Source organism: Eumetopias jubatus, unplaced genomic scaffold (assembly GCF_037043125.1).
Source record: "Eumetopias jubatus isolate StellerSeaLion01/CBP00866 unplaced genomic scaffold, mEumJub1_p1.0 scaffold_8, whole genome shotgun sequence".
NCBI lineage: Eukaryota > Metazoa > Chordata > Mammalia > Carnivora > Otariidae > Eumetopias > Eumetopias jubatus.
In genome coordinates this window covers 82,114,348-82,131,500 of record NW_028274814.1, presented here as the reverse complement: position 1 = coordinate 82,131,500, position 17,153 = coordinate 82,114,348, and the positions used below count along the sequence as shown (strand labels likewise).

Sequence of the window (17,153 nt, the reverse complement as noted above, 5' to 3'; positions counted from 1 at the left end):
CTAAGAAGCCCTTTCTATTTTGGGGGCACCCCACAATTTTAAACACTAGTTGTGTAATTACTGATCAGACCACCAGAAATACTGGTTTCCAACCCCAGAGTGAGTCTTAAGAGAGTAGGAGAGATGTTACCTAGCTCCCCTCTGAGTTTTAAGCAGGGTTTTCTGATTACCAAATTCAGTCTAGCACTTTAACATTTTATTTTGATGCAGACCTGAGTGAAGGTTAACCTGATATTTTGGTTTATCTCCAAGATAAAAATTTGAGTTTAGTTACAGTTCTGAAGTTGTTTCTAGGCATATTCAAATTATAGTTCTTCCTCTTTCATCCTCCCTTGTTAATACTCTTTTCTAGGGCGCCTGGGTGGCTCAGATGGTTAAGCGTCTGCCTTCGGCTCAGGTCATGATCCCAGGGTCCTGGGATCGAGTCCCGCATCGGGCTCCCTGCTCAGCGGGGAGCCTGCTTTTCCCTCTGCTTCTCTCTCTCTGTCTCTCATGAATAAATAAATAAAATCTTAAAAAAAAATACTCTTGGGGCACCTGGGTGGCTCAGTCGGTTGAGCGTCTGCCTTCGGCTCGGGTCATGATCCCGGGGTCCTGGGATCGAGTCCCACATCAGGCTCCCTGCTTCTCCCTCTCCCTCTGCCTACCTCTCTGCCTACTTGTGCTCTCTATCTTTCTGTCAAATAAATAAATGAGATCTTTAAAAGAATAAATAAATAAATAAATAAATAAATAAATAAATAAAATACTCTTTTCTACACCTTTCTTGTAGAAGGATGTTCGAAAATATCCTTTAGGAGTTTTTTCTATGAAGACTATTTTTGTCCCCCCCCCCTTTCAAAACCCTGTTTATCTTTTAGGAATATTTTTACTATGATTTGCATTTCTCATCCTTATCCATCTCCACCTCTATTTTTATTCCTAGTTGGGAAATGAGAAATTTCCCCAACACATTCATATTGGAATTATTGTTCTTTGACAAAGAATTTCGATCAACATTTCAAGTTTAGCTTCAATACTTAAAGAACAACAACAGTATAAGCCCTGCTAAATTCTTCAGAGAAATAGAGAGGATGGATGGTGATGCCTTTTAGTGCCATTTCTTTTATCCCCTGCAGCAGCACACATCTGTTGGCTGCAGCAGAGCAGCCCAAGAACTCTGGCTGAGAGCGGCACAAACAGCCGGAACATATTCACCCAGTAAACCCCCAAAGAGTCGACATTTGTTTTATTGCCGCTTTTAAAAACCTAGCCATAAATAGAATTAGAGGGGGAAGGGCACCGATATTTCTCCATTTGCCACAGACGATTGGTGGGGGGAGAAGGAGGCTCCCAGTGGGGAGAGAAGGTTTTTATTCTTATTTTTTTATTAATGAAAATCATTTCCCGTGTAGCCCAATAGGGTGGGTGCTTTGTTTTCTTTGGCAATAATCTGGGATAAACGGCCCTTGCCAACAGTCTGGTAGTTTATACACCAGGGAGCCAGATTATAGCCCTGTAAAATGGAGCACCCCTCCTATAATCCCTTAATTAATTAAATGACAAATTTTGGTCTTCTCTAGTTCAGAAATATGGCTTCTGCATCGAATGTTCAGTGGATTTATTGACATGGGAAACTGCACTGATTGTAATTCAGCAGACTAGAGGAGTGTGTTATATACTGTAGCAGAAAGAGGGAAAATCTCCCAAAGGTTTGAAATTCCTTGATTGTTTAGGTCTCAATTTTTCTAATTAAAAGTTTCAGTTGAAGCGCAGTAGATCATATTCCACCTGTCTAATGGGTCTCCCCAAAGTAGCCTGTGTTTTAGCTTTGATAGACAGCATTCTTGGAACACCTGTTTCTAGCCTTGATATTTTTGAAGCACTTTTTTTTTTTTTAACTCCAGCGTATTTAACATAACTTTTCCCCCTGCCTCCCCCTCCTCAGCTCCGCTCTGCTCTATGAAATATGGGAGACGACAGACCGTTTGTGTGCAATGCCCCGGGCTGTGGACAGGTACGTTTACAATATACTTTATTGTGAATGTCTCGTTGTGAATCAAAGTGGCTGTTTTATCACTAAGGCAAAGAGTTTAAAGCCGGTATTTTACGTGATCACTGGAGGTAATCAGATCAGAGGATTTGCAGTGTGTAAATCCATGTTATGAGGAAATGTAGGCACTCTACCGTAATGAAATCTGCCTTGCTCTCTTTCATATTGTTATTCTACCGGTGTTTGTTTCCCAACACACAGTGTTGAGGAATACATGTTGCTCTCTCCTGCTTTCTAAAGCTATCCATCTAAATATAAAACAAGTTTAGAAATCTCTCTTCCTCAGCCTTCGTGGATATAAAAGTGTACTTAACATATTTGGAGTAGGCAGCTGAGAATGTACCCGTTCATCGTGAACCCCAATTTGTTGGATTCTATTGGATTTTTTACATAAGAAAAAAGTTTCTTTGGACTCTTGATCCAGAAGATGGTTGGTGGCTAAGGCAGATATCTTTCTATCTAGGAAATACAAATCCAACGTAGAACCTGAGATTTCACGGCAGTATATAAACTACAAGATTTCTCAGCCATCTTCCCTCTCTGACACCATGAAATGCCTTGTTCTGTGTGTCATCTGCCATATTATTGTTTGCATATGTGTACATTATGTGTCAGATATTTTTCATTATATGCTTTTTTAATAATTTTGTTGAAACTGACTTTTTACACCCCCCCCATTTTGTACCTTCTTAACCCTTCTTCCTAGACCCTCCCCTACTGCCATGTTCCACAAATGATGAAGAGAGGCATACGAAGGAAGTTTTATCAGCCTTCATGAATTGATTTTATGGAACTGAGGGTTGAATTTCTGTTCAGTTAGGAATATGCCATGTGACTGCCCAGTGACACTTACTGGTGGTATGTGAAATTGCAGACTAGTTCTATTAAACATTGTAAATACTTCAGCAGAAAGAAGAGAGTTAAGTTCCAGAGATTCGTAAGAATTGGAGTTTGAGAGGTGAATGAGATGAGAGTAGTGACAAGGAATAAGCAGAAGGAGGATTCCAAATTCCAGTAAACACTGAAAATTTCAGAAAAGGCTAAAAAAACCATTGCATTCTGAAGTATTCAGCATTGTAGGGTATATTTCCTTTCTTGTCAGAGTTTTCAACGTTATTGTTGACTGTTTCCCCCCATGTGATTTGTGTTTTATTCTTTTACAATAGAAGCCGCTTGGGAAATTAGGGTAAATTTGTTTCACTTTTCAGACAGCTGTATTAGAATATGTATCTGAACCTGATCCCTCCAGATTTTTGTGTGTGGATTTGTTGATAATACTATTTACTGTGATTTCCATAATTGATACCTGGGACCCTTTTCACTTACCTCCATTTTAAAATCTGCATTTTGGGTGAAAAGATTTATTTTTCTCATACTTATATTTATTTTTCTTCATTTACCGTTTAAGCTTCTCAGTACCCCTCTTATGTTTTATGCTTAAAACCACCTCAGACAAGGACTTAAAGACATTAAAATGGATTATAAAATTAAAGGAATAAACCGGGAAAGCATCTCTTAAGCTCCCTGAGGAAGAAAGGTATAAATGGGTTTCTTTAGGCCGTCTCATCAGAAAAGAGTAGTTTTCACTGAAATTTGTGAGATCCCAGAGGATTTTGTGTTTGTTTCTTTTTGTTTTGCATTTTTTTGGACTAGAGGTGGTAAAAACAGTAGGGACTTTTTACTTTGGTTCCTTTCGTATTGCTGGATACTGTTTATCATAAGCCTCTTCCTTCCCCTACTTCTTCCTCCCATTTCTGAATTGTTTGCTGGTATTTTGGTTGTTCAGATTCGTTACAACCTCTAGTGTTGGTCCTGAAGGCTTTTCTCCCCTCAGTGGATATGGAACTCAGGGAGATTGCTACCTTCTTTTGGATTCAAGTTACTTGTTTCATAGAAAAGGATAGAAAGTAGCATCATTCATTCATCCCTTTCCCTCCTTTGCATGTCAGGACTTTATGGTCAGGTAAAAATTGTAGTTCTTTAGTTATATTTAGTCACCTTCCAAGTTTCTCCCAATATCTAGTGACAACTCTAAAGTAGGATCTCTACAAGATTTACTTTACTGTGATTGCTTTCTATTACATGAAATAGTGGAAATCTGGCAGGGAAGATAAATTTGGGGAAGCAAACTACCCTTGGCCTGTCATCCAGCTTTCTTATATCCCTTGAAAATGGTTTCATCCTGGAGCCACTTGAGGCCTTCAAGCTATTTATAATCCACTGTCATTGATTCAAAATTTTTATTCCAGACATGGTAAAATAATTTTTTTAAAAAGCTACATAAATCCCAGTAGTGGTAATAAGGACCATGATAATTTTTACAAGACATGGTTTAGAACTTATTGCCATAGAAGCCTCAAAAATCAGTGGTTTCTACCACTTAGAGGAAGAAGGAACGAAAGCAAATTAGAATTGGAGACTGATCCTTAAAAAAACCAACCAGCAGAGAAAAAGTATAGGAATCTTGCATTATTTCAGTATCTGTTCTCTGCTCAGACTTTACCCTGTGTACCCCTAAACTCAGAAATCATCTCACGCCTTAATATTAAGGGAAGGTGAAAGGAAAATTCACCTAAAATAGACTAGTGGATTATGCTCTCCACCATATAATCAAAACCACAGGGCTTTCAATGGATACGTAAACATGTTTTGGTTGCTAGGTCTTTAATGGCTGTTATTTTTGGATTCTGTTCATGATCCACTTCCCAACAGTAAGTCTGATGTGACACAGCTGAATTCTAAATATGCTGCATGCACTTTTTTAAAAGAAAGATGGCTGCTGAAGTTGGTATTCTCTGCATTCTTATCTGAAAAGACAGGTGATAGGGTGTTTTGAGCCCTCTCATCCCTATTCTCCTGTTGAGACCCTGTTTCTCTTGAGGCCTCATCACTCTCATGAAGAGGAACTTAGGGAAAGCAATATTCTTGCTAATACCTCTCTATGGAATGTGGTAGCAGGAATAGTTAATAGAGCTGCCTCCGGAGAATGGGTTAGTGTTGTTAAGGCAACAGTACCCCAGATACCCTGTGGCAAAGGGTTGGGTTAAATTTGAGTGGTTTGGGTTTTTGAAATGTTTATAAGATAGCATCTAATTAAAACCATTGTGATTGGGCACCTGGGTGGCTCAGTTGGTTGAGCGACTGCCTTCGGCTCAGGTCATGATCCTGGAGTCCCGGGATCGAGTCCCACATCGGGCTCCCTGCTCGGCGGGGAGTCTGCTTCTCCCTCTGACCCTCTTCCCTCTTGTGCTCTCTATCTCTCATTCTCTCTCTCAAATAAATAAAATCTTAAAAAAAAAAAAACCACATTGTGACTATAAAATGGCTTTCCTTCTGTGTTATTAAAATAAATTTAGTTTGGTGCTGAATTTAGGTAGTCTTTTGTTTTTGATGCTTTGGGGAACATTTTTATTTAAAGGTGGCTTGTAAAATTGTTCTATTGTTTGTGGAAGCAGGAAAAACTATAGTTGACCCTTGACCAATGGAGGGGTTAGGAGCACCCGAGGGAGTTAAAAATCTGTATATAACTTTTGACTCCCCAAAAACTTAACTATTAATAGCCTACTGTTGACCTGAAGCCTTACCAATAAAACATAAACAGTTGATTAACTCATATTTTGTATGTTATATGTACTATATACTGTATTCTCACTTTGGAGTAAGCCAGAGAAAAGAAAACGTTAAGAAAATTGTAAGGAAGAGAAAATTTACGGTACTGTGCTATATTTATCGAAAAAAAAATCCACGTTAGGTGGACCTATGCAATTCGAACCCGTGTTGTTCAAGGGTCAACTGTACTATGTTTCTGACTAATCTTGAATTTGTAAATGCAGTTAGATAACTTACCTTTTGGACACTTTTTGCCCAGTTTTTATTACTAGGAGTCAACAAATTCCATCTTCCTGTACCTCCCTCTTGGGAACATGACATGTTTTGCAGTACAAATTATGCAGATTTAAGTAGTCCTTCTGGTTACCATAACTAAGCCTTTGAGCAGAAGCTGATCATATAAGCTTATTACTTAGCATATCTGTTTCTTTAAGAGCAGAAACACAGTTCCTCTGAGGAGATACTTCTAATGGACAGGATCATCCCATTATTAGCCATTGAGGAAGATTTCGGTCACAACCACTCTGTATCCACTCTGTCCTTTTAAGGAAAAACCCTTTGATTGTTTCTCTGTCCAGTGTGACCTGAGGGGCTGTTACTCTTTTTTTTCTCTCTAAGGATATCTACTACCAGATCTTTTCTTTTCCCAGAGGACATTTAGGTACAGGTTGAGGTTCTGCTCATATCTATCTGAGACGTGAAACACCTAACTAGCTCATAGACCTCCAGGGCCTGCTTTCCCTTTCTGAGGCCAAGAATAGCAGTAGAGCCCTTGTTGTGGTGGGATTGAGGGCAGCTTCTTGTACCTCCTTATCTTGTCATATAATAGGAATAATGTTTATGGTGCTGTAGTCCTGGCTTCACTTGGCATTTAACCAACCTCCAGTGCTGTTTATTGCTTCGTATCCTCTGCCTCCATCAACATTATCCCTTAAATCTCTATTGCTTTGTAATATATGAGGCAACAAATAGCTTCTATGATTGGTTAAATGCTGGCATGCTACAAAGGTATATGTTTTATTGCCTATGTAACACAAGTCTATAGAGATTTTTTTTCTGTTATCCCAGCCCTCCCTTTAAGTGGGCCATACTGGTACTATAGGACTCTGGATTTTTAATTCTGTCCCTTTGGCAAGTTTCCCTATTACCTGGCATTAGCACAAAAGAAAAGAAGGAAGAATGGGTTGGTGCTGATTACTAATTCTTTATGTCAGGGGAGCATCTTGAATTAGAGAATAACAAGGAAGAAATGGCTCTGACAGGTAAATGCCATTTATGATGGTATATACCATCTTTACATGCTTCGACAGGTGAGGGCAATTTCAGGCAAACAAATAAGCCTTTCTTCCTCACCCCCTGCCAAGAGTTTTAAAAAAATTCAAATTTTTATTTAATAATTCATATTTCATTCAATAATTCATCCAGTTCCCATCTGGTAAGAGTGCCTGCATGCTGTCAGGCAGCTGAAAATACATTGCATTATACACAATTAGACCAAATGCTAACCTTGTTTTTTGTAATAATATGTTGATTTTGCAATAACTTTCAGTCCAGAGTACGTACAGTTTTATGAACCCTTGTGATGGAAGTAGACCACTGTTATGCATCGTGCGGACAGAATTGGGACGAAGATTTTAAAAAATATAAATGTATTAAGAGCAAGGGATTAAACCTGTTTTTAATGTCCAATGTGGCACTCTTGACACTTGCCTTTAAAAACATGTGTTTGGTGATTTTAGCTTTTTATGTTACCGTTACTATTATGTTACTAAGAACATAGTAGATTAAAAGCATCCCTGCCCCAGTTGGCCGGGGACTGAGGATGGGGGAGGGGAGGCTGTATGAACCTAATTAGAGCTATACCCAAGAAATTAAGATGAAATTTTTCAGTTATTCACGCTTATTTTCCTTGGGTATGACTTAATATTTGGAATGGGAGCCCAGAAACTGTTCTCAGAGCATTCCTGGTAGGAAAAAAAAAAAATCCTGTATCTTTGTATCTCAGTTCTTCCTAACGCAGGAGAGAGGCTGTTTCCTAGTCCCTTCTTTTATAAAATGCCGAGTTAATAAAGTGCCTTCTGGATCTGAGAGCCTGTCCTTCGTTAGTCCCTCTTTTGCCTCTCCTGCAAAACCACATATAGCTAGGTTGTTAACTTACAAGATATTGTCATCATTATATAGAATTCATCATTCTCTTATCAAATATTCTTCCAGCTATTGCGGCAGATTGAAGAACAGCCAGTGTGTTCCCTCTTTCTGGTTAGCGTGTTTCTCTAATGCAGATTGACTTGCTCAGCAGTCGCATTTTGTCTGAAGCTCTTGTTAGGGCCTGCTCTGTATGTGGATTCATAACACATCTGTGTGTACATCTACAGTGCTGTATAAATAATAATAAGTAATCACCAGATGGCCTATAACTGCTCCTCTGGACCCGCTGGGTCTTTTGAAGCTGTTAGTAAAGTCTTCTGGCGTTTTGCTGAGGAAAACTTGTCATAGATTTATTTCTAAAAAAATTCAAACTCACAACTGGGTGTTTAGGACTAGATATTGCTGTCTGCGTTGTAAATATTTAACAGGCTTTGTACAATGACAAAAGCTCCATTACTAACCACACACAGTGGCTGTGGAGCTCTTCTTCCCTCCCGGCCATTTAGAAAGGAAACAAAATGCCGATAAATTGTGCATTATGAACAAGGTGCAAGTGATGCTCTCTGGAAGCTCTTTCATAAGAGAGGAAAGAGAACTTCAATGTTCTGTCAAAGGATGTAACCAGACAAACTTAAGCTTTTTGGCCATATGCCAGTGACTTATATTAAAACACAATGTCCTTTTTAAATTGGCTTTACAGTATAAGAGAAGCCCCTTCATCTGGAGTTAGGGAAGAGCCAGGTTTTGATCTTAATTGAGTCTTTATAACCAAATGATAAACCCCTTTGAAAGGGTTACAGTTGCAAACATTAGTTAACACTTAACTAAATTTCACTTAGCCAGATCTTTAGACTTTTGGTTTTGTCTAAAAATTTAAGATATTTATTGTTTGCCAGTGTTATATATGAAGCAGAATGTCTTTATTTTTGTCCTCTTTTCATTTGTTTTTGTAAAAGGGGTTATATGTTTTGTTTTTTGGGAAAAAAATCTTATTCTGATTTTCTCCTTATAATTTTCTGTGCTGTATTTGCTGTTACTACTGCCCATGCTCCAGTTCCTGTTCCAGGGTACTTGCTCAGTACAGCAATGAATATTTAAAAAAATCAAAATAGAACTGATTATCTCTAAATTTTAGTGTTTTAAAATCGTTTATTATAAGATGAAAAAGATTTCAAACAGAAATTACGTATCTTAACTCTCAAGCCTAGTTTTCTTTTGTCTGTTGAGGGTTGAATCTATTTAACCATAGAGGGACTATCCTATAAATCATAGCACGTGGCTGTTACTTTTGACTTAGGATATGTAGAGAGCTTTTCTCTTTCAGAATTTCATCTTGAAGAAATGACATACAAATTGTGAGGGAGAAATGCTGCTATTAATAGTTTATTGTAGCTAGAATTTGCTTTTAAATCCCTCAAAAATTATCAGTTTAAGGATAAGATTTCAAGAAGGAAAACATTGTGGAGAAAAGATGGAAGGTTTGGGGTTTATCTCTTCGTAATTGTGTTTTTACTTTGAAATTTCTTTGTGCAGTGAAATACACCACCTAAGATTGTGCTTTGGTAAGAATCTGGACTATTTGCAATTGCCATGTGAAAGTACAGAGAGAAATGAGAATGAATTTTGAAATTAGCCCATTCCCAGTCTGGCACACCATGTGCCCTGTGTGGCTGCTGATTCTGCCGGCAGATTGAAGAGCCGAACCCAACTTCTGCTCTAAAGACCAAAATTGCCAGCCATCATTCCAGCTTTTAAATCTCCTTGCTCACGTCGATGATGTGAGATTTTGAGCAAACATAGTTCTGTCTTTAGATCCCAGGTGGAAGTTGCAGTTCCCTGGGTGGAAGGAAAGAGTTCTTCCTTTTTGCCTTTGAAAAACTTAGGTAGCTCTGCAGGGAAGGTCAGCAGAATAAATCTGCAGTCTTGCCGTGTCCTTTGAGTCATTGTGGAAAGCTGAGTGCTCTGTTCGGCATTCGGCAGATTGGCTGTCAGAATTGCAGCTCCGCTTATCAAAGACGTAGTCTCTTGAAGAGCCACTTATGTTATTCCAGAGAGAAATCATCCTGTGGCAAAAGGAACACCTCCTTTCTCCTCCCAAGGGTCAGATCTGCTTTTGATACTGGGCAATTATCCCTTGATTTTCCTGAAAAATGCCTCAATTTACCATAAAGATTGGCACCAGCACAGGTTGCAGACTTGGTTACAATGACAAGCTCTGATTTCTTAGCCACAGGGAGAGGCGTCAGGGTGACACTTGTAAGTATGTCAGAGGCTTAATGGTGGTAATTTTTCTGCCAGGTATCTCAGTACCCCTTATAAGCTTCTCTTTCTCTGAGGGAGATAACATTTGCTTTAGTTTTTTTGCACACCAGTCACTATAAAAATGATGTGAGAGTTGTCTCTCTCTCCTTCCCTCACTTCCTCAAGCCTCTTTCCTTGTCTTTAGTTATCATCCTGTCTAGTTTGTGATTAAGTGCTATAGTCTCATTTTTTACTGTTTGCCTTCTTCTTGTGCCGCTTATCTTGGTTCTTATTAGTCATTGTACCTGGTGGGGATTATTAACCAGTGTTTTCTCTAATTAAAAATAATACACTGTTCTTTATATCAGTTTTACACTTACAGAAAAATTGAGTGGAGGGGTGCCTAGGTGGCTTAGTCGGTTAAGCATCTGCCTTTGGCTCAGGTCATGGTCCTGGGTCCTGGGATCGAGCCCCGCGTCGGGCTCCCTGCTCAACAGGGAGTCTGCTTCTCCCTCTCCCTCTGCCCCTTTCCCCCACTTGTGCTCCCTCTTTCAAGTAAATAAATAAAATCTTAAAAGTTGAGTAGAAAGTTCTGAGAGTTCCTATATACCCTCCTTATTCTCCCCTGCTACTTTATCTTGTTTTTTTTTAAGGATTTTGTTTATTTGTTTATGAGAGCACAAGCAGGGGGAGCAGCAGAGGGAGAGGGAGAAGCAAGTTTCCCACTGAGCAGGGACCCTGATGCAGGGCTTGCTCACAGGATGCTGGGATCATGACCTGAGCTGAAGGCAGACGTTTAACAGACTGAGCCACCCAGGCACCCCCCTGCTATTGTATCTTATGTTAGTGCGGTACATTTGTTATAACTGATGAGCCAGTATTGATACATTAATACTAACTGAAGTCCATAAGCTACATTAGGGTTTAATCTTTGTTGTACATTCTATGGGTCTTTTTTTTTTTTTAAGATTTTATTTATTTATTTGACAGAGACAGCGAGAGAGGGAACACAAGCAGGGGGAGTAGGAGAGGGGGAAGCAGGCTTCCCGCCGAGCAGGGAGCCCAATGTGGGGCTCGATCCCAGGACCCTGGGATGATGACCTGAGCCGAAGGCAGAGGCTTAACGACTGAGCCACCCAGGCGCCCCCATTCTATGGGTCTTGACAAATGTATAATAACATGTACCCACCATTATTGTATCACATAGAATAGTTTCACTGCTCTAAAAAATCCCGTGTTCCACTTATTCATCCCTCCTTACTCCTACCCTTAACACTTGGTAACCACTGATCTTTTTTTTATATATATATATATTTTTTAAGATGTATTTATTTGAGAGAGAGTGTGAATGGGGGGAGGGGCAGAGGGAGAGAGAATCCCAAGCCGACTCCCTACTGAGTGCAGAGCCCTGTGCAGGGCACGATCTCACAGCCCTGAGATTATGACCTGAGCCTAAATCAAGAGTTGGATGCTTAACCTGCTTAGCCACCCAGGCACCCTACCACGGATCTTTTTACTGTCTCCATAGTTTGCCTTTTCCAGAATGTCATATAGTTAGAATCATGCAGTCCTCTAAATCTTTAAAGTTGTGAGCAGATAACCATGTCATTAGGAATAGCTGGAGAAAGGGGGAGAGAAAATTAAACATTTAAGGTGACAGCTCCAAGGCCCCTCTAAAAGTCCCAAGAATCCCTCCAGGGATATTAAGGTGGCAGCTTTTCTTGTCTTCTGGGAGTCTCTCTGATGTTCAAAGATTTGGCTTGCCTAGAGACAGTTTTACTGGTTGGGAGCAAGGGTAGGATGAATGTTGAATGGGCTATATCTGAGGAGTGAAGGTATTAGGGCTGAGCAAAGCAAGAAGTAGAGCCCATGATCCCTTCTCCTTTGATGAGGTTGGGTACAATAAAGTGTCCTTTCCATTCCTCCCATCGTCAGCCTTATATGTGACTGAAAAAAGTCAGTGCAATTTAAAGGTAAGTAAGAAAGATTCCCTATCTTAAAGTAATTCTCTGTACTTCTGCATTAAAGATTCATGTAAACTAATAAGTTGCTAGAAAAGTATGGGAGCTGTCATTCACACTTTAGTATAAATCAGCTTATCCACAGATGTAATATTGGCTACACAAAGGAATAGAAGTTTGTCTTTGGGTTAGGGGATAGTAGATGAGGACTGGCTTAGGTGAAATTGTTCCTGAGCAAAGGAGACATGGCAACTTATGAGGATGTCAAAGATAAACAGATTTACTTCTTAGTTTTATATTGGGCTATTTCAACTTCCTTCTATTAGAAGCTAGTTGAGAGGTATAAATCTTAAGAAGGGCCCTAATAAACGCTGGAAGCAACTTAATTCTTTTTGGATAGAAAAATATTTCCTCTTTTTCCTGCCCTGGAAAATTTATATTGATAAAATATGAGGGAAGGAGAGTGAACTGATTTCTCTAGCTCTAGGATTCAAGCTTCCTATCTACTTAGAATTCTAACTCCCTAGTATTGGGTAAGATCTCATTTCATAGAGATAGTGATTCATCACCTTCTAGACTTGGGTCCAGTCTTGGCCTCAAAGCTAATTTAGTTTACCTGCTTGTTGAGCTGAACTGACTCTGGTAAAATGAACATTAGCCTACAGAAGGCTCTATAACATGATGTTCAGGATTAATATCAATTAGTGCAGACCAGCAGCTCAGGTATACATACACACACATACAACTTAGAGGAAATGTTATGTTAATGTGAAAAATTATATTCCACCCAATGATCAGATGGGAATGGGAGAGAACAAAATACAAAGAAAATTGTTTAACTTTATTAATGTAATAATAACAGCAACAGCAATAATACAACAGCTAACCGAGCTCTTATGTACTGTACAAAAGTGCTTTATAGATACTATTTTATTTAATCCTAGAAATCCCCTGAGGGAGGATATAATATTATCCCTGTTGTACAGATGAGAAAGCTAAGGCTCAGAGAGACTGAGTTAACTTGCACAAGGCCACACAATATTTTGTGATGGAGCTATTACCCAAACCCAGATAGATTCCAGACTAGCACTCTTCACTACTAGGCTAAATTGGTTTCTTACTATTCTCCCTACACATGTAAATATTCTCATCTAGCATAGGGGGGGAAAAAAGAGAGTAAGTAGTTTTTTGGTAAATGGTCCCAGTGCAATCAGTTAAGTAAGTCCTGGCTGCAGTTTATTACTGATCTAGGCATTTGGCTGCTATACCAGAGAAAGCTGGATCTATAACTGAGCTTGACCTGTACAAAAAGATAAGAATTCTTACTCACATGAAGGCACCTCTCTGCAGCTGCCTCAGCCTTAATCTGTAATGGTTTTTTATCTGCCTGGGAATGCTACTGAGATGTGGCTAACTCTCTCTGAGGTAAACACTTTTGTAGCAGGGACATGATTTTAAGATGAGAAAGAAAATGAATTCTTTTTTTTTTTTTAAGATTTTATTTATTTATTTGAGAGACAGAGAGAATGAGAGAGAAAGCACATGAGATGGGGGGAGGGTCAGAGGGAGAAGCAGACTCCCTGCTGAGCAGGGAGCCCGATGCAGGACTCGATCCAGGGACTCCAGGATCATGACCTGAGCCGAAGGCAGTCGCTTAACCAACTGAGCCACCCAGGCGCCCAAGAAAATGAATTCTTGACCAACCAGAAAGGTAGGCAGAACTAGAAAACTGGGGGGCGCCTGGGTGGCTCAGTTGGTTAAGCGACTGCCTTCGGCTCAGGTCATGATCTCAGGGTCCTGGGATCGAGCCCTGCATCGGGGTCCCTGCTCGGCGGGAAGCCTGCTTCTCCCTTTCCCACTCCCCCTGCTTGTGTTTCCTCTCTCGCTGTCTCTCTCTCTGTCAAATAAATAAATAAAATCTTTAAAAAAAAAAAAAAAGAACTAGAAAACTGGGACCTAAAAATCTTGACTTCAGCATCTTCCACTCATAGGCCCAAAGAAGCATTGTAGTGTCATCTTTGTGAATTCTAGACTGGGTTACTTCCTGATTCACATTCCCTTCTTCCCATTCTTAGTTTTATGCCTGTAAGCTCCCAGATACAAATGGTATCTTGCTTTGTGTAGAGTCACGTAGTAGTGGGGCTTTGGTTATTAGTGGCTGCCATACTGTTTGTTAACAAGAGGACATATAGCTAAGATGGGATTAGGGTATGGCTAGAAGTTGGTTAACGGTGTAGTGAGATGTGTATTCTGCCGGGTGATTGCTAGCTTGTTTATCCCCTGAAGTTCTGGGCATACAACTGCATGGAAGGTCTTACCTGTTGAATAATAAAATTCTTGTCTACTCAGATCTTACATCCTCTTCTTTGATTTCATAGCACTTCCATATGTCTGGTCTTCCTTTTCCCTTGTGGTGTATTAATGCTGTGGACCTCTCATTTATCATTAGAAGTGAAAATCTTTGGCCAAATAGATATATGGAAATATTTACGTGAAATAATTTGTGATAAAAATATGTGGAAGTACACAAAGGATTGAAAGAGATTGGAGAGTCTCGTGGTTGATATTTATAGTATAAGTGTTCTTTGTATGTTTTGTCTTTATATTTTAATGCAAGGCTGCTTAAAATATATTTTTTTCTTCTTGATTCTGATAATCATTCATTGTATAACTGTGGACTATGTGAAACTAACTCTGCATTCAACTTCAGGAAATATCTGACTGAAGTCTTATCTTTTCTACCTCTGACCAAGAAGTCAAATTCTTGGCTTCAGAGCTGAGAACGCCTTATTGGGCAAGGTCACAGACTACCAAAACGATCACTCTAGGTGTCAGAGATCCCATTTGTTTATTTTGCTGGGTGTCTCTAACACCCAGTTAGTTGTGTGTATGCATGCATGTCCGTGTGTGTGTGTGTCCGTGTCCGTCCGTCTGTCCGTCCGTCGTGCCAGGACTTCTTGTAAAACTAATTGCGGAGAAAAGGTGATCCAAAGCAGCAACCTATTAGAGACTACAAGCTTGACTCATAAGAGGTTATCAGATAGATAGTGGCAGCTTAATAGGGTGGATGATCTTTTTTTAAAGGCCTGCATTTTTTTTTAATTTAAACAATTTTTTTTTTTTACTTTTTAAAGGTTTTATTTATTTGATAGAGAGAAAGCACAAGCAAGGGGGGGAGCGGCAGGCAGAGGGAGAGGAAGAAGCAGGCTCCCTGCTGAGCAAGGAGCCCGACATGGGGCTTGATTCCAGGACTCTGGGATGATACCTGAGCCGAAGGCAAACACTTAACCGACTGAGCCACCCAAGCGCCCCAAAGGCCTGCATTTTAATACTAAAACTCAGTTACCTCCTTTTTGTGTCTCTCTTCTCAAGGTAACTGACCAGGAAAAAAAAAAAAAAAAAAACAAGTAACAAATCCTTTTACTGGCATGAGTTATTTGAATCAAGTGAAAAGAGTTTTCATTGGAGTTATAAAGATCTCAGGTGTGGTGTATAGGTGGACTTTGCTCTAGAGTACCAGAGTGAAGGGCACCTGGGCGACTCAGTCAGTTAAGCATCTGACTCTTGATTTCAACTCAGGTCATGATCTCAGAGTCCTGAGATCAAGCCCCACATCAGGCTCAGTGCAGAGTCTGCTTGGGATTCTCTCTCTCTCCTTCTCCCTCTGCCCCTCTCCCCGCTCATGCTCTCTCTCTTTCTTTAAAATAAAAAAATAAAATCTTTAGAATACCAGAGTGAGCAGATAGTATTACAGACACTTGTCACTTCAGTGAGCATCGTTTTTTTACACGGTGACAATCTGTGTACATTAATTTTTTATACTGTTATTATGTTCATAACATCAGACATTTGTCATTTTACTTCAGTTTCAGGTATTTCTTAGGAATGAGGAAGAGACTCTAGTCCACTTAGGCTGTATTGGGAGGGGACAATAAAAGTAGTTACTCTAAAATTTTCAGGGGTCTAGGTGTCTAAGTTTGTTTTATAAGGCACCATATTAGATTCAACAGTTTAGCTATTTCCTCTTCAGCCTTTCCTTTTCTTCTAATTTTTACCTAGATAAGGCAATGCAAAAGTGGAAAGAGGAGACTCGTTTCAGCATTCTTTCACTTTATATGCATTTGAAACTACAGCCAGACAGCCTCCTTATGGAGGCGTGTACTTTTCAGTTATGCGCATGTGACTGCTCAGAGGAGAGTAGTGTGTACATACGTAGCAGCTCTTGGCAGAGCAGTGGTTAAAGGTTTGAACATATTGTACCTTGTTGGCTATTTCCTTAGTCCTAAGGGAGGCATTTTGCCCCTCCATAGACAGTAATCGGCTTGTCAGAGTCGAATGACTTTTTGTTTTTTCTTTATCTAGTAAAATGCAGTAGGCTAAGCTTTCTGGGAAGCAATTTCTTCCTCCACTGCATGAACAGAAGGTCGGGGATGCGGTCTCTGAAACAGGGGAAGTAGTGATAGAAAAATCAGCGGCTAGAGCATAATTGGATTGGAGCTCTGTCAAACAGACAATTCTTGCTTGGAAGCGGGACTTTCTGCTTTGCTGTGCTTTTCTGTCTTAGAATAATAAGCAATGAGTACTCTAGGCTTAATTTTTCAGGCTCTTTTCTGAGCACTCAAGCTATTTATTTTTACTTAGTCATTTTCAACTTTTTTTAAGACTTTATATTTTTAGAGCTATTCTAGTTTCACAGCAAAGTTGAGAGGAAGGTATAGAGATTCCCCTGCCCCCACAGGTACATAGCCTCTGCCATTATCAGCATCCCCCACTAGAGTGGTGCATTTACTATAACTGATGAACCCACACTGACATCATCATCACCCAGAGTCCATAGTTTACTTTAGGGTTCACTCTTGGTGTTGTACCTTTAATGGGTTTGGAAAATGTATAAGGACATGTATCCATCATTATATTATCATAGAATATTTTCACTGCCCTAAAAATCCTCTGTGCTATTCTCCTGTCCCCTGGCAGCAACTGATCTTTTTACCCTCTTTACCATTCTGCCTTTTTCAGAATGCCATTTGGTTGGAATCATACAGTATGTAGCCTTTTCAGATTGTCATCTTTCACTTAATATGCATTAGTAATATGCATTTAAGGTTCCTCCATGGTTTTTCTTGGCTTGATACCTCATTTCTTTTTAGTGCTGAATAATA

General features: G+C 39.6%; 1 protein-coding gene across 2 annotated transcripts in view; it reads left to right on the top strand.

The window, feature by feature from the left end:
* Positions 1 to 17,153, top strand: part of LOC114225704 (cyclic AMP-dependent transcription factor ATF-7) — an 88,316-nt gene that overhangs the window by 18,445 nt on the left and 52,718 nt on the right. For both annotated transcript variants that reach the window (XM_028125427.2, XM_028125428.2), the window contains exon 2: positions 1,928 to 1,996. In XM_028125427.2, coding sequence (XP_027981228.2) covers positions 1,949 to 1,996 — 48 coding nt within the window. In that variant the 5' untranslated portion in view covers positions 1,928 to 1,948. The remainder of the gene's footprint in view (positions 1 to 1,927; positions 1,997 to 17,153) is intronic.